The 17,946-nt window shown below is 43.4% G+C and overlaps 1 protein-coding gene across 1 annotated transcript in view; it reads left to right on the plus strand.

The window, feature by feature from the left end:
- Positions 1–209: 209 nt before the first annotated feature.
- TRPC3 (transient receptor potential cation channel subfamily C member 3) overlaps positions 210–17,946 on the plus strand; it is a 35,313-nt gene continuing 17,576 nt past the window's right edge. Inside the window, exons 1-3 of the mRNA XM_015861910.2 lie at positions 210–858; positions 8,285–9,056; positions 15,282–15,467. Coding sequence (XP_015717396.1) covers positions 623–858; positions 8,285–9,056; positions 15,282–15,467 — 1,194 coding nt within the window. The 5' untranslated portion in view covers positions 210–622. The remainder of the gene's footprint in view (positions 859–8,284; positions 9,057–15,281; positions 15,468–17,946) is intronic.

Raw genomic sequence — 17,946 nt, forward strand, 5'->3', positions numbered from 1 at the left:
TGCGATACGCCTCACTCCGTGCCGTGCCCCACAGGCCGGACGCTGCCCTCCAAAACCCCGCACCCACGGCGACCGACCCCGCGCCCTTCTGAGGTGCGCAGGCAGGAGGCGGTTGGCTTCCCCGCCCACCCCCTGCCTTTCTTTTCCATGCCCCCACCCTCCCCCTTTCTCTTCCCCAGAGCCGAGGCGGCCGCCGGGCGGAGGCGGTCCCGATGCCGGCAGGTGGGAGCGGCGGCTCCTCCTCGGCGGGGTGCCCGCGGCGGCAGGCGGTCGCCCCGCTCCGCTCAGCCGCGATGCTGCTCTAGTGAGGGATAATGACAAGGAGAGGCGAGGGGCAGAGCCGCCGCCGGGAGCCCCGTCTCTCGCTCTCCTCCCCGCTCGCCGGCGTTCCCCGGCTCCCGCTGTCGGGCCGCCTCGCTGACAGGCGGCGGGCGGAGAGGGCGGAGGGGCGGCAGGGAGATCGCGGTGCGGCTGCCGTTCCCTCCGGGCGCTCCGTGCCCGGCCGGGCAGCGCTGCCCGCGTCCTCCTCCTCCTCCTCCCGCCTCCTTCTTCGCCTCGCACGCTGCCCGACGAGGTCGGCCGGGAGCAGCAGCAGCGGCCGCCGCCGGAGGAGACCCCGACCATGTCCAGCAAGAGCCGGAAGAGCAAGGAGCAGGGGAAAGTGACCTTCCCCCCGCAGCAGCAACAGCAGCAGGAGGAGGAGGAGGAGGAGGCAGAGGAAGAAGAGCGGCAGCGCCGGCGCCGCGGCTGGAGAGGCGTGAACGGTGGGCTGGAGCCCCCGCCGCCGCCCCTGCGCGCCGTGAAAACCCTCCGGGAGCCCTACGGCTACTACCCGCCGCCGCCCTTCGCCAGCACCATGTAAGTCGGGCCCGGGGGCCGCCAACTTCCCCGGGCGGGCAGCGGGGCGGGCAACAGCAGCCGGGCGCCGGGCGGCCTCCGTCCCGTCGAGCCGAGCTCAGGTGCGGGGCAGGGCTCGGAGGGGCCGGGCACCGCGCGCCGCTCGTCCGGCCGTCGTTCTGCCGAAGGGAGAGGCGGGGTAAAGCCGGTGCGGACGGGAGCTGCCGCCGGGACCCTTCGCGCTGTGCGCCGCAGGGATGCGGGGTAAAGCCGGGGCCCCGCATCCCCCCGCGCCCCCTGGCGGCCCCGCCGCGCCGGGCGGCCTGGTGTGTCCGCTTGTTGGTGCGATGCGCAGCCGAGATCCGAGATCTTCGCTAAACTTTATTAGTTGCTCGGTAGCGGTTTTGAGAAAGAAATCAGCTCGTAGACAGAGCGTGTCTGGTGAGATTTGTGTGTTGTGTCGCTCCCTGCCTGCTGCTGTAGGTGCCGTGAAAACCCAGTCATCGATTTAAGTAAGGCTCGCTGAGCCCGGTGTGCCCCTTTTTTCCCTTTGTATCATCAGAGCCCTCAGAGTGCTGCTTAAAGGCGGCCACTGGCAGAGAGCTGAAGCACCTGCACTGGGAACATCGGTGTGTGAGGTCCTGCTCCTCCGTTTGTCTTGGACGGTTTCTGTTCCTTGTTTTTAAAGGCTCCGTCAGGTCTCTGAATCCCAGCCCTGGGCAGTATTTGCTGCAGGATAAATAAGTGCAGTTTTACTGGTAGGAACGTGAACTTTCATTTCTCTGATTGACTGAATATGTCACGTCTGTGACATCACTCCCTGTGTAACACTCTCCTTGAGTATTTCTTGAGCATCTGATACTTTCAAGGCAATATTTGATCATTAAGTATCTTGTTGACTAAATGACAAAAGCATTGAGTTTGAAGCTAACACATTCAGCATTTATAGAAGAAACCTTGAATAAAATCACCCCAGAGACAACAGTGAAGTACAGGAGTAATGATTTCAGTCTAAGCCCTATTTTAATCACAAATAGAGCCTGAGCCCTGTTTTAATCACACTGCCATCCCGGCGCAGAAATTCTTTGCAAACATTTTGTACTCAGCAATTCAGCCTCTAAGTGAAGGGATTGTTCACTGCTGTTGAGCAGCCTGAAACTCGTGCTGAAGTCATTTGCCTGAGCTCTGACTGCAGTCAATGAGATGAGAGGATGTGGCAGTGGGCTCGCCAGCCTCGGTCATCAGTCTTCTTGAGGTGCTCATCTCTCCTCATTCCCCACAGAAAGAGCTGGGAAGATTAGTTCAGGCTCACACATTCACTTTTTAGACAGCACAAGCTGGGCAGAGGAGTTGTTATTTGGTAGCTCTTCTGGGTTCCTGTCCTTGGAATTCCTTTCTGTAGCAAACTGATGTTATGCCAACTTGGGTTAAAGTTGAGTTCAGTTTACACAGCAATAAGCTTTTGGTCCTTTGGAAGCCCTTTGAACTGGCAGGGCATCGGGGCTGCCATTTTACCTGTGGTATGTCCATGTTCATACACAGTGGGCTCTTCTGGAGTAACACTTTGTGGTTCTTGCTGGAGCCTAAAACTGTAGCATCTGTGAATGGGATGAGTGAGCATCAGATTGCTCATAGTGTACTCAGGTGGATGTGCTTTGGTTTGCATGCAGTGATCAAGAAGATCCTTGGCGAAAAGGATTCATGATCTAAACTGCAAGAGAAAAGTGAAATGAAAGGCAATGTGAAAGCAGCTTTACAATCCCGTGTTGCTGCAGCTTTATGATCTTGGTTCTCCCCTGATGAGAACCCTTGTCTTTTTCTCTGTGTGCACCAATATGATCCTCTCGTTAAAACGTAGTGCTCTTATTTCCACTGGGGTTCAGACAGGTGGTCTTTCATTTGGAAGTGTTAGTGATGAGCAGTGGTAGGGAACAGCTCTGCGTAGTTTTGGGGATTTTTAGGAGGTGGGAATGAACAAACTAAGTGTGTATATACCTCCTCCTGATGCCTCGTGGTGTTTTGCTCCTTTTTTGACTGGAGTTCTTTCCAGCTCCGTGCCAGAACTTCTGTGAGCTGACATGAGGGCATTTTGGATGATGGATTATGTCATTTCAGAGCAGTGGGAGAGCACAGACCGGGGTCAGATCTTGCAGCTGGCCTGATTTATGTTCTGTGTTGGGCTGAATCTGTCTCCATCTGATGTGAGCTACTGCCTGGGCTCTCCAGAAGGGAGAAGGAAGCTGTCATTTCATACATTTTAGCTTTGGTGCAGATTCCTACATTGTGTGAAATACATGCAGACTTCCTCAAAATGCAGTATGCACATACATGCACGTTACACCATTTCTTCTGGGGGGGAAAAACAAAGCAGGCATTTAACAGTGGCCTCTTTTGGCCCATGCCCATAACTGAGGTTGGAGAGCTAGCAGAGAGTTTGCTTGAGAGAGGTCGGGTGAGAATTGCCTGTCCAACACTGTGCAGCCCTGCCTGCAATGGGGACAGAGCAAATGTTTGAGATTGCTCTGTTTAAGAGACCTCAGGAGTCACAGGCTAAAATGCTGTGTGTACATATGTGTGTGTCTGTGCACATTCTGGGTGTAAGACAATCTGTTGTTCTGTAATCTCAGAACAGGACCTTGGAGGTTACTTGTGGCAGCACTGTAGGCACAGTGTGTGAGTGCTGGGTGGCATTCAATACTGTGGCTGCCTGTGGAGGTGGGTGCATTGCTGCTCTGTGATGTACTTGTCTGATCTGCCTGCAATCACAGGGCTGCGTTTCATGGCTGCAATAGGTTCAAGGCTGCTCATGTACTGCAGTTTATTAGTGGGGTGCTTGTAAGCTGTGGGTGCCATCCTTCATTGCAATTAATAGTTCAGGAAGAGTAACTGCTTGTTCTTCAGTATGAAAGTTGTACAATTACTCTGTAGCTCAAGGCTATGGAGGCTGAGAATGAAACTTCTTTTTTTCAACTCCTCTCTAGTTTTATTTCATACGTAATTTACAGAAATAAATATTAAAATAAAGTCTTGGAAACACGATTACAGGTCCTCTCAAATGCATCGTCCCATATTTCTGTCCTTCTTCCATAACTTTGAAAGGCAGAATAGATAAATAGATTTAGCAGAGGTTGGCACAGCGGGTTGAAGTAATCCATGGTAGAGGCGGAGGAATCGTAGTGCATACTCTGGTCCTGAGGAGCTGTTGCTTTGCTGAAGTTTATAGTATTGTACTTAGGAATAATTCTGCCCAAGGGAAGTAAAGTCAATTTCAAGAATACTCTCCTGTGACAGGCAGCACTGCAGTGTAGTATAAGGTCATAGCGTATGTGATGCATGTAGGACCCAAGAGACAGACAAGGGCATTGCTTGCTTAATGGGGAAAGGAATATGTTTTTTAGCATGCGTATGAGAGTCAGACTTGTATCTTAAGCGTTTTCTCAAAGCAGCTGCTTCTGAGTGTTTTTATGGCCAGAGAAACATGTCCTGATGGGGTGAGACTTGGGCTATTGCAGTTAAAGTGACTGCTCTTCTCCAGTGCCATCCTTATTTGTGCTGAGCACAGAGGCTTTATCAGCTCCTTCACCTTTTTCCTGCTGTGAAATGTGAACAGTACTGGTGCAGAATGATGGAGGAGCTCAGCTTCACGCAACACTGTATTGTGGTGCATCACTGATGCAGAATTAATATGTAGTAATTCAACATTTTTCTGTGTTTTTTTTTTTTCCTTATATTCTATAGGTTCTCTTTTTAATTTTTTTTTTTTAATTTTAATTTTTATTTTTTTGACTATTGGGAACTGAAGTGAAGAAGAACATCATAATTTCCATCTCTTCTTCCCTCTGTTAATATAGGTTGTCACCTCCTTATGGGGCCAAGGATGAGAAGATGAACTTTAATGCTCTAGAAAACAGAGCATGAGCTTTTATTTTAGTCACGTTTTCAAGGCAGTCCAATGATGATCAGAGGGCTGGAGCACCTCCCCCATGAGGACAGGCTGTGTGAGCTGGGGCTCTTCAGCCTGGAGAAGAGAAGGCTCCAAGGAGACCTGATAGCGGCATTCCAGTACCAGAAGGGGGCCTACAGGAAAGCTTTGTGGGTTGACTTTTTATCAGGGAATGGAGTGACAGGATGAGGGGAAGCGGTTTTACACTGGAAGAGGGTGGATTCAGACTAGAATATATTCTTTACTGTGAGAGTGGCAAGACACTGGAACAGGTTGCCCAGAGAGGCTGCAAATGCCCCCACCCTGGAGCCCCTGGATGAGGCTTTGAGCAACTTGGTCTAGTGGGAGGTGTCTGCCTATAGCAGTGGGTTGGAACTAGATGATGCTAAAGGTCCCTTCCAACGCAAATCATTCTATGATTCTGTGTTTAGAGACAGGACTTGAGATTGTTTTGGTTTCCTAAGTTGACAAATATGGCATATAAATTTTACCAAAAACTGTTAAATAATGTTTTTGTTTGTTTTGAGCCATGTAGACAATTTTCTTGATGGTTTGGGATAGTTTAAGCATCTTAGTTAGAGGAAAAGGGGAGCAGAGGTTGGAATAGTGGCCTTGTACTCAACCCTTCCTGCTTACAGTGCACTGACTGGAGCTGCTCAGCCTTCAGGGCCTTGCTGCATGATGAGGGGAGGATGAGAGCAGGGAGGTACAGGTGACCCTGACTGAGCACCACAATGTCAACAAACTACAAGAGTTTTTGCTCCTTGTTCTTTTCAGAAGGCCTTGACAATATTTTAGTCATGAAAATACCAAGCAACCTCTATCTTTGTTTAGAGAAGATGTTGCAGTCACTTCAAATACATCATTTCTGTAACAAGATTTATAGTGAAGGAAATTTTCCTTATTGAGTATGGACATTCTAGTCTAACACCTTTGGAATGATATATCTCTTTTTACAGAAGTCAGATGAGTCACCTCAGTCACACACTGTGTTTTGAAGCAAATAGATAAAACAGAAAATAAAAGTGACATATTTCAAATTATACAGAAAAATTACCCTGTATATATGGGAGAAAATGTGTTATGTATTTCATAAAAAGATAAATGAGATTCAAGGTGAATGTTTAGAGTCTTGTTCAACCAAGAGTCAATCTGTTCAGTCTTTCATTATGGTGTACTTGATCTTTTTCTTTCTTTATACTATTACAGCAAACAATTACATTTCTGTACCTGTATGTTTTAAGATGTGGAAGAGGAACAGAAGCCTATTAGTGCAGCAGACAATAAGATCTGGTTATCTTATTTAGAAGGTAACAATGAGATGGCAGTATTTCTTGTTTTATGTCTGATTATTTGGGGAGTAATGTGGCTGTTCACCACGTGTGCTCTGGGCCAAAGTCATCATATCTCAGTACTTCCAAGCATGAAATATGTATACGCTTTAGATAGTAAATCAACCCCCGTGGTTAATGCAGTTGCAAATTCCATCTCCTACACAAACATTTTCATAGGTAGAAGGAAGGTGGTAAGGAGTGAAAAAGAATGGATGTGGTACGTGAGGCAAAGCAGCTTTGGGACATTTTTCTAAAAAGTAAGCACCAAACAGCATAATCAATGCTCCAGTGCCACCCAGGTCACTTCTATCAGCACAGAAATACTTCATTTAAGAGAGTTCAGATGCTACGGGGACCTGCCTTTGGTAATGAGTCACTTCACTCAGTCACTTTCACTCCAGTGAAACTTCCCATCTGTGCTAGCCTGTGTGCAAACCAGCTTTTACAGTGCTTGTAGCTTTGATAAAGTAAGATTTAATGTTCTGCTAAATTTATTACAACTGATGCAGACAGCTGGAAACCCAGGCATATTCTTGTAATCTGAATAGGATTAGGTCTGCCCAGTGAAAACCTGTAGGGCTGACATGGCAATATATGGTTGACATCCCTGGATTTCCCCATTACATGTTGCATAGTAGCAGTGTAGCTGAGCTCTTTGCTAAAAGGTCACACACACAAATAAAAGACCACATATAAGGGAAGGTTGCTCACATTGTGGATCTGGTCCTGCAGCATTTAGGATTTGTAACTTTTGGAGCTGCCCTGCAGTTTCCACTGCATTCCCTGAATGGTGGTCATAGTGCCCAAGGTATGGGTGCCATTTCTTCTCTTGGTTCTGTTTTGTTGCAAACTGACAGGGTTTGCTTAAAAAGGACCTCTAACTATTTTGCTTTGCCCTCCATCTCTTCAGGTGCACTTTACTTGGCTTTTGCACTGAGGATAGATGGATTAATTTCCTCTGTGGCTGTTTATTCTCATGTCTGAATTTTTCAGTGAGATGAATGAATTAATTTGCACAGTGTTCCTGTAAAAATGGAGGCAATTGTTTTTTCAATAGATGAGGAATGGAGACGCTGAGGATTTACTTTACCAGCTCATAATTCCAGTTTGTGTTTCTTCAGTTAGTTAGTTCATCCATTCTTTTCTCCTGTGCTCTTCTCATTTCTCCCTCTTTCTGCTTTTGCAGCCAGTGTTGCAGGGACTTCAAGGCTTCCCCAGTTAGTTCCCTGTTTCCATTCCCATACAATCTTGTCCTCCCTACACTTGTTTCTTCTTCACCATGTGTCTGCCATCCCATTTTTCATTAATTAAATCTTCAGCTTTTATATTGTTTTGCTCTTATTACAAGAATGCATGTGTTTTGTTTTGTTTTTTTAAATGAGCACTCAGTGACATCAGACAGCTTTTTCCTTTCAGTTCCTGCAATGGCAGCTGTGTAGTAGAGGTAGGCCCAACATAGCTCACAGCACTGCAGAACTCCAGTTGCAGAAGAGCTCATCCCAGTCTAGACTGCATCATGTCTGTTGTCAGGAATCTGTGAGTAGTTTAGCTACTAGTATCCAGAAAGTCTGCTGAACACGTATGCACTGGTGTTTTTCAAAGACGTCTAATGCGACCAGATTAACTTGTGAGTAGACCCTTCCGAATTCTGTTGCTGTTCCTTGTAGTAAGCACTAATAGGCGTGAGATCAGGCTTCACTGTATACTGTATGTAGTTTATAAGACACTCACATGTTTAATTCCAGAGGCTCTTTCTGTTTTGTTGGCATGGTCAAGATTTTTGTTCCCCTTAATATCAGATGTTGCTTCTCTTCATGAATCCCTCTCAGCGCACTGTTATATACAGAATGAAAACACATCTACAATATTAAGTTGCACTTTTGATAGCAATTAAATGCCATCCACCACGGGGACTCAATCTGCTGGTTGAAAGGAGGCAATATTTACACATATTTTATCATACTTGGCATAAATCAAAGGTGAAGGAAAGTGTTCTTTGTGCTGCCTGCTATAAGGGCAGATACTATGAAAGAATGCTTCTAGTTAATGGATGGGCAAATGGCAGGGGGCAAAATGAGGTAAGTGCTCATTTTTGTGGCCGCAGTAGAGCCTGAAACTACAGCTAACCAAGACTGAAATTTTGTTACTTTTTTACTTTTCTCCCCATTAGGTACATTGAAGAAAGTCCGTCTCTGAGGCGTATGACTATGATGAGGGAAAAGGGAAGGCGTCAGGCCATTAGAGGCCCAGCATTCATGTTCAACAACAGAGGCACTAGTCTAACTGCTGAGGAAGAGCGCTTTCTAGATGCAGCAGAGTATGGGAACATACCTGTGGTGCGCAAAATGCTGGAGGAGTCAAAAACACTGAATGTCAACTGTGTTGACTACATGGGCCAAAACGCCTTGCAGCTTGCTGTAGGGAACGAACATTTGGAAGTGACAGAACTTCTGTTAAAAAAAGAGAACTTGGCACGGATTGGAGATGCCCTGCTGCTCGCAATCAGCAAGGGCTACATTAGGATAGTGGAAGCAATTTTAAATCATCCTGGGTTTTCAGTAAATAAGCGACTGACTCTGAGCCCTTGTGAGCAGGAGCTCCAGGATGATGATTTTTATTCCTATGACGAAGACGGCACCCGCTTTTCTCCAGATATCACTCCCATCATTTTAGCTGCTCACTGCCAAAAATACGAAGTCGTGCACATGCTGTTGATGAAAGGAGCAAGGATAGAAAGGCCTCATGATTATTTCTGCAAATGTAATGACTGTACAGAGAAGCAAAAGCATGACTCTTTCAGCCATTCTAGGTCCAGAATCAATGCCTACAAAGGACTGGCCAGTCCTGCTTACCTGTCCCTCTCCAGTGAAGATCCTGTGCTCACTGCTCTGGAGCTCAGCAATGAGCTTGCCAAATTGGCTAACATTGAAAAGGAATTCAAGGTAATGGTAGTTTTGTATTTCTTTCTGTCTTTGTTGTTTGTTTTGATGTTGATGCTGCCTTATAATGTCCTTATATGCTTGAAATAATTTCCTGTCTCAACTTTTTCAATTGCAAATTCTTTTGTATTTACTCTCTGTAGCTCTTGATTTTGCATTCTCAATACTTAAGTCTTTAAAAAGGATTTTTAAGTGAAATGGGAATGCTTCAGTGCTTCAAATGCTGCATATGGAGAAAGCTGGAAAAGGAGATGGTGTGTATTCTGCTAAACTTGCAGAAGATGAAAAACAACTGCATTTGCTGTCGCAAATAGTGTTTTCAGTTACAAATGCTTCATAGCATAAGAGCAGAAAGCAGAAACATTAAGCCTACTGCAGCAGTGACCTTATTCACATTTTGTTACTCATTCTAATTTTGAATAATGTCTCTAAATTGTTAAGAGTACAGGCAATAAATGTTCTTTTAATGCACCTTTTAGAACCGTCACTTGTTCAGAACTGTCTGTTAAGCTGATTACGGGTGTCTGCTGTTACCTGTTTCAGTATCTCAGCTTTTCTGTATGTTTCAGCTTCTCCATCAGATGACTAATGGCTTAGTTAACTGTTGCTCAGTGATGGTTTGCGGACCTGTACTTTTTTTTAGTGCCTTGAAAAGTGTGCCCTCTTTGTGTGTCTCCCTCCCTCCCCCCCCAAAAAAGCCTCACCGCCAACAAAATGGGACCAAACACACGATCCTCAATGGCAGTAGCAGCAGAACACTATGTGTAATAGGATAAACTTGGCTTGGGGAAAGTGACAGGTTATTCTCAATGAGTAGTGATGTTAATAGCACCATGTCTAGTCATAGCAAAAATGTTAATGGGGTTCTGCAGGGTCAGTGTTGGGTGCCACTTTTTTTCACTAATATCTTCATAAGCGATCTGAGAGGGGCAAGAGATGCATTCGTCTTTTAAAACAACAGCAAGACTTGCTAATGCAATTTCTTCTTCCCAGAAGAAATATGCAACAGCTTGCTGGAAAATAGGCAGAAATGCAAAAATGAAGTTTATCAAAGGAGAACAAATGGCTCCAGATATAGCTAAGTAGGTTAAAATACAATTTAAAAAGAAAGCTTCTGTGCTGAGGATGATTCAAGTATTATGCTGCTAACTAATAAATATATAAGTCAGCTTAAACCTTTTCTCTCCCTCCTTTGCTATAGGAACCTTCTCATATTGTGCAGTTTTGCACGTGAATTGAGTATTTACTGGAATGTATTTATTCAGTATGGCAAAAATGTCTGATTTTTCTTATCCTCTGCTGAAGAATCTCTTTGTGAACATAAAACTGAGGAGTTTGAGATCTGTATTGGATATGTTGAACCTGTTGGCTTTTGTGCTTCCCACAGTGAATCAATCATAGTTACAAGCCTCATTTAGAGATCATTACAGAAGGTTAAATCTCTGGTGTGTGTGGCTCAGTCTGGTTTCGTATTGATTTCTTTTCAACAAGGCCAGCTACTGAAGAGCCACAGAGTGTCCCAGAATTATGCGCATAAGATGGAGATATGTGGATTTTCTGAGTAATGCTTTGGTGGCCGAGGATGCAACCTCTATCTATCTATCTATCTATCTATCTATCTATCTATCTATCTATCTATCTATCTATCTATCATCTTTTTTTCTGACATCTGGTTGCCCTTCTTGGGAAGAGGAGAAATAGGAAAGGAGGAAAGAGGAAAATGAGGTGAACAATTCTTTAGCATCACCGTCAGACTGAGGGTCCAAGAAGGGCTGAAACTGCATGACTGACAGCAAGGCTGTGTGCTCCAGTGGGGCTGTGTGTGGGTGTCTTGGACTACTGGCAGCATAAATGTTACATGAGATGCTGCACTGACAGCCCCGTGTGGAGGTAGGTTTAGGAGAAAGCAAGCAGTGCTTCTGTGGCTGACGGAAGTTAGCGGTGAGATCTGCTTAAAGGGATTTTTATGATACTAATTAGTTATTCGTAAACTCTATGGGACATTAAGGCCCTCTGCATACTCCCCTGCATACTTCAGCAATGCACTTCTTGGGTGCGGAAGATGAAATATCTCTCTAGGTGGCTTTCCCACAGAGAGTGAGTGTAGGATGAAGCTGCATTAAAACGCCCGAGGACAAAGCTTCTGAGTATATGCTTGCTGAATTGAACTTTACATCTTCTGCATATGCAAGTCCAGTCTGCTCCTATCTCTTAGCATTTATGCTAACAAATTCTGACATTTGGGATGTGGGAAAGTGACTGAGGACATTCATTCATGACAGTCAGCTCCCCGTTGAGGTCCTTAGTGTAATTAAAAATGTTACTACACTGATTCTGTTTTTTCATCAGAAATAAGGAGCCAGGATTTGAAGAAACCAATGAACTCACATTTTGCTGGGAAGATGCAAGACGTGGACAAAAGGAAGTTACTGAAAATGAGTTTAAAAAAAAAACAACAGAAAAGATGGGGATACTGGAATCCCGAAGGCCACTGTACTCATTCTCTTCTGTCCTTAAACCTCCTTACTTCTTACTCCCTGTGAAATCCCTTTTCCAAGCTCCACTTGCTTCCTTTGCTGTTCTTTATCTATTTCACTGTAGTTCTTCTTGATCTTGACATCCCCCTTTGTTCTTTGCTTCTGCTCATCTCTTTTTCAGTTATTCATTTACCTCTCCAGATTTCCTTTTTTCACCTCTTTTTTAAAGTACTCTTCTATAGTGTTTTGTTTTGTTTTTTAATTCTCTATTTTTTATTATTATTATTTTTTAATTTCTATCATCCTCCCATTAGATTCATGATTCATTCTCGCTTTTTTCAGCCTAGTAAAGCTTGGCTGGCTTGACTGAACCTGCAGGCGGCTCCTCTTTAGATCTGTGAACTGGCAAAGGGAACATCAGAGGTGATTGTTACCTGGCAGTCAAAGCAGCAAGGTACCATTTTAGTGGCTGCAAAAGCAGCATATCATCCCTTTGGCCAGAGCAAGAACTGCAGCGTTTCTTTTCCTTAGTGATTCCAGTCCTCATTAGATAAGTTGTCAGCAGGATTCCAGATGGAGTCACAAATTTCAGTTTGTTTTGTCCAAGTCAAGGCTGCTACCAAGGCCTAAAAAAACCCCCACCCTTTATTTTGCTATAGCTGCTGCTTTCACATTAAGTGTTGGTCTATGAAAGGAGCTGATCGGATTCTCAGGTGTCACATTTTCAGATTGTTTTAGGTGTGATAGAGATTATTAGAAAGAAATTGGCATGTATTTCTGTGTTTAAGATGCAAGACTAGGATTCTACATCACTGGTGATGTAGAAGTTCATAAGTGACTTTATAATGAACGTGCTTTTTTTCAGGGAGTGTGAACAGTTGTGAGTGAGAATTGCAGAAGCTCATGTCACATCAGAACTTGGTCCATTGGAGCAAGTATCCAAAAGGTTCTGCTTTCTATAGGATAAATCCCCATTCTCAGCTTTGCTAAAAACTCCCACTGAAACCAGTGGAAGACATGGACGTGCATCTAAAAGTAGCATTTGTCACTAATCCAAGTAAATTTACATAGTGTTATCTCAGCTGAACTAACAAAGAACATTCGAGCTTGAGCTACGTTTAGGTCCAGCTTTTAAACAGCAGAGCTCGGATCCGTAATCGTTAGTGCAATTATGTTCTTGATTTGCATATACAGTTCCTACAGTTCTGTATGCAAACTGTCTAGCTATATTTGATCTCAAAAGAGCCGTTTAATACTTAATGCATGTGTGATTGTGTGTAATGCCTTTGAAGTAGTCATGCCAGTGAGCGTAGTCATGAATTGTGGCACTTATGGAAATGCAACTCCTGTATAATAAGAAACATATTCATATGTTTTGCCTAACTACATGTAACTGCTTGTTATAACATCTCTTCAGAATAGTTAAATGTTATTGATTAAATCATTGTAATATTTTAATTCATAAGCTTCATTCTTTGCACACAGATGACTATTTTCTTTGTCCATAATCCTGCATAAAAACTCATGAGGTAGTCTCTAATATTCTCTTCTTGCAGAGAATAGGCAGAGTTGGACATGCTGAGATGTAGCAGCCAGTGTGTGATGGCACTGCTGGGGAGGCACTGCTCTGCAGTCCCAGTCCTCATCAGTTGTCTGTTACCCTCTGGTGTCAACTGTGGGCTGATGCTTTTGACTGGATAAAAATGCCCATGCAGCCATTAGGGGCTTTTGAAAGAGATGTTTTAAGATGGTATAGCAAGGAAAACTGGCTGAGTCAGGCTGTGAGTTAATTGAAGAGGCACTTTGATCAGGGAGACAGAGTGCCTGTGTTATCATGAGAAACAGGTTAAGAACCCCACTGTGTAAGCAGGTCTGTTGGTGCCTCACTCTTTGTTTGGCATTCCCCTGAAAAATAGCTTCACCTTATTGAATTGGCAGCATGTGCAGGATGTATCAGGGTTTTCCTACGTGGACTTGGATGCTTCAGACAGAGTTCTGATGGCATTTTTTAGGGCAGGGAAGAGATGAGTGATCTGGTGGCTTAATTTGCTCTAAGTGTCTTCTCAAGAAGGCAAAGATGTGTGTGGGTGACTGAGACACCATGGATCTGGTTTCTGCTACTCATGCAATGCCCTAGAGACAGAAGGTTGCTGGAGAACCGGGTCCCGTGATTGCAGTACGGGTAGCATTTGGCTGTTTAATTCTATCAAGCAATCAAATATCCTGAGAGAAATTTGATTTTACTAATATGTAAGTAAGGACCTGGAGATGGAAATCTGATGTGTTCTCCCAGTGTAAGATTCAAAACTTGAATCAGATATTAGCAACTGACACTTCTTCACTCTCATAACAGCATCCGAAAGCAATACAGCCTGTATTTAATCCTTGGCTTTACAGAATTAAGCTTAATCCATCACTTGTCCAATGTTGCTTAGCAATATGCATAGCTGTTATAGGAAAGTGGTCTATCCACTTATCAAGAAATGTTACAGCACTGTTAACTACTCAGTAGATATCCAGGTAGCTCCTCATAGTGGGCAGGTAGTACTTGTGAAGCAATCTGTCCTTCAGCAACTAGCAGGGCTGCTCACAGAGCAGATGGGTGTAATTCTGGGTAAATGGTGTTACTCCCTCGCTCTTAAAAGCACATTACTTCTCCAAATGTTTCTTCACAGTTAGCAGAGGAACCAGGAGGAGTGTTTGAAGTGAAGATGATTGCCTCTGAATGGGCAGTACACTCATTCATGTGGGGACTTTTATAAAGCCATTTAAACTAAACTTTGTTAAGCCTTAATGAGATGCCACCTTTGTTGGTTGATTCTCACAGATGTCCTCTTTTCACTTCTTTCCCCTAAATAATTGGAGTGTGTATTTATACCTCTATCCCATTTTGTAGATGCTAAGTGAAGAAGTAACAAAACTAGTGGTACAAGGAGGGAAAAGTAATATACTGAGGCAAAGGTGAGGAAGGTAAGGTTTTCAGGAAAAGAAAAAAAAAGGAAATGAAGGGGTGATGAAGGCAGAGGAATAGAGCAGTAGAGAAGAGTTTTTGAGAAAGTGAGGGCCACAAAGGAAAGAAATTTATACCCAGAAAATGATTTTTAGAAGATGATGTATGAAAATGAACAGTTGACCAAGGAACAGAGAATGTAGGAAAAACAGATACAGAGGACTCAGACTGGCATGTTGATGGCTGCGGCAGGGGAAGGAATGTTAAGAAGAGCAATGGAATAAATGAAAAAGGAGGCTATAGAAATGGAACACTTGATGCAACAAGGTAAGACAAGGAGATGCAGTCAAGCTTCCTCCTCCACCTGTGACTTTTTGTGGGGAAATTGGAGGCTGAATCTCAGATAAAATCATAGAGATCTTTCTGAGGGATCACAGACAGATGAATGAAGACAGATTTCTACCAAGGTAAATACAAGTTTGCAGGTAATGGCACAGAGGTGATGGAAGACACAGAAGCATAAACAGAAGTGTGAACAAAGACTCAAATTTGTGTGCTTGGCAGTTGGCTTAAATTTTTGAGATGTAGCCACAAACGTTTTGTTGGAAGAGACTGGAGATAAATTGAAGTGTTTGCAATACTGACATACACAAACAACTGAGAAGATTAAAGGTCGTGCTTGAAAAATAGGCATAATCTTGCTTATAGGGAGACAGCATGAAGTTGTATGTTCTTTTTCCCTTGGTGTTAACTCTTAAGCCTGTTCCTCACATGTCATTTTCTCTGACCCTTCTGTTTCAGAATGACTATCGCAAGCTATCTATGCAATGCAAGGATTTTGTAGTTGGAGTTCTTGATCTCTGCCGAGACTCAGAAGAAGTGGAGGCCATCCTTAATGGGGATTTGAATTCAGAGCCAGTTGAAACACAGAGACATAGAGCATCACTGAGCCGTGTGAAACTGGCCATTAAGTATGAAGTGAAAAAGGTAAGTGCTTTCAGATGACGTAATATGGACAGTGTCATCTCACTGTGCCATGGGTATTAAGAACTGATGCTCAGTTGCATTAGTGAGATGGTGCATGTAATCGAGACTCTCACAAGGTGGAAGCTGGCAGAAGGGAGCTGCAGTGAAGAAGTTCTGCTTAATCTGTTTTACGCTTCTGAGAATTGGCAGGAGGTTTTAATTACATAAATCAGCTACGCTAGCAAGGCTATAGGCAGTTGTTCAGATCTTTCTCTTGATTAAATAAATCTAAAAAAAAATAAATAAAAAAATACGTGGAGCCAGATTTCCACTTAGTGAAAGTAAAGGATGTGCCTTCCTGCCAGTCTGTGATAGCCTTCTCTTTTGAGTAGACATAGTTTATGTAAACAGTTGGCTTCGGCAAACCAAAAAGTGGACTGGTTTGTTCATTATGTTTTCTCTTACCTTTGCTTTCTGCCTTCAATAACTGAACAAGGCAAGTCAATTCTGGAAAGTAAATTTTTGAAAGTCTGGCAGCTTTCTACGTGTGAGCACACACACATCTTCCTTTGGAAGTGTTCCTTTTCCTGCTTTGAAAGGAAAAGCGAGCATTTAAGTTGCCTTTAAATTTATGGTTCTTTAGTTTATTCTAAAATATGGTGGTAAGATAAACAGTTTATCTGCAACTGTGTGGATGTAATAAAAAGTGGTATTGTAGTGAGTAATCTTAAATCATTTACTTTCTGTATTCCTCCCAGAAGATTGTTAACAATCAGTGCTGAAAATGTTGGGAATATTTTCGTAGGTGGTTTAATCAGTTACTTTCACTTTTGCATTTATGCACCTGTATCTGTCAGTAGTTTGTAAAGTGCAACGTATTTTCAATTGGTGCCTGTAGGTATTTTTAATGAACAGTTACTTTTGTGAATGAATGCTACATGTGAACAATAAAGCTGAGTACATTCAACATAATGTATATCCATTTGCTGCAGCAATTTTCAGTATACATCCATGCTGTTCTCTTCCAGATCCCACAGCACTAGCACAGAAAGTAGCTAACTTTGTGTCCTGCTGTGATAATACTCAAGAAGTACCGCAACACCTATGTATTATTTACATGGACACGTTGTTTCCATTCTTAACAGCCATTACAGGTTCATCATCTCCTCCAAGAAGTCTGGTGTCTTTCAGAATAAATAACCCTCTGTAATGTGGCCACCTGTTGAGCCAATCTGCCATATACAATGAATTGCAAGCAACCTGCTAGAACATCTGGGAAATATTCATGTTTATCATATGCCCAGAATGCTGTAGCAGAAATGGTAAACACAGATTTAAACAACAAATTTCTATTTCCAATATAGAATTGTTCTATAGCAGATAGATATGTATCAACTGCCAAAATCCAAAGTAAATATTTGTAGTGAACTAGGAGAACGGAATGGGGAAAAAATCAAAGCATATAAACATGTAATCATACCTAAATAACATATGGATTCTTTATGCTTTTGCATTTCAAAATTCTAAACCTCAGCAAACCTTTGCTCTGCTTTCTTACTGAGAACTGTGGTTTTCTTCTAAGAGTTGTCGCCAATGACATTTATTTCTGAGCAAAGGACCACCCAGATCTGTTAAGAATAACAGCGCAAAAAAGACAATTCCATGTAGCAAACTTGTTCTCTTCTTCTGTGAGAGATTAGTTATTTGTAGATGAACTCAAGAGTTTGGCTTCAGTTCCTAACAAGTACAGTTCAGAACCTATGAGACTAATGATCTTGGTGGGAGGACATAAACAGATGGTGCAGAGTTATTACCATATTCATACATGGTCTGTGCTGTGTAAGTGGCCATTGCAGAGGGCGTGACGAAGGTTGAGCCAGGACATTTCTCTGCTGTGGTGGTCTTTTGATGCTGGGATTGGCTCCATGCAGCTGTGGGAGATGACTATGATATTCTGACTTCAGATCAGATTCAGACGTGGGAACTTTATGAGAGTTACTTTGAATGCTAAAACTTGAGGAAGAAGGCAAGGATTTGGCTTACATTTCTTAGCTTTTGGAATTTCTAGCTGTGCTTTCAGATCAGGTATGCTAAGGTCGGTTCACTGTTGTAAGAATGATAATACGGTGAAACACAGCAGCAGTTCTGTGAATTGGTTAATGAACCATATGTCCTTTGTGGGGAGAGGAGAGACAGGAAAAAGCGTATGATAAGTGAGCAAATGCTCTCAGAAGTTCTCCGTTGGGAGTTGGAGGTTTTGCTTCTATTACTAAGGAAACTCTTGCACTCAGTACCATGGCTCTGCATTGAAGGGCAGCCCATCCTTGTAAACAAGGTTTAATTTTTGAGGTAAGGTTCAGACTAAAACTGCAGGCCCAAGAGTGAAGGTCTAAGGGGATCACAAGCCCAGAAAAGGTGTTTACAAGTATTCTTGCTTTCTCTGCTGAATTGTTGTTGCTATATTGCTTTTAGTAGTGCATCTTAACTCTGTCTGCAGACT

This window comes from Coturnix japonica, chromosome 4 (genome assembly GCF_001577835.2).
Source record: "Coturnix japonica isolate 7356 chromosome 4, Coturnix japonica 2.1, whole genome shotgun sequence".
Lineage (NCBI taxonomy): Eukaryota > Metazoa > Chordata > Aves > Galliformes > Phasianidae > Coturnix > Coturnix japonica.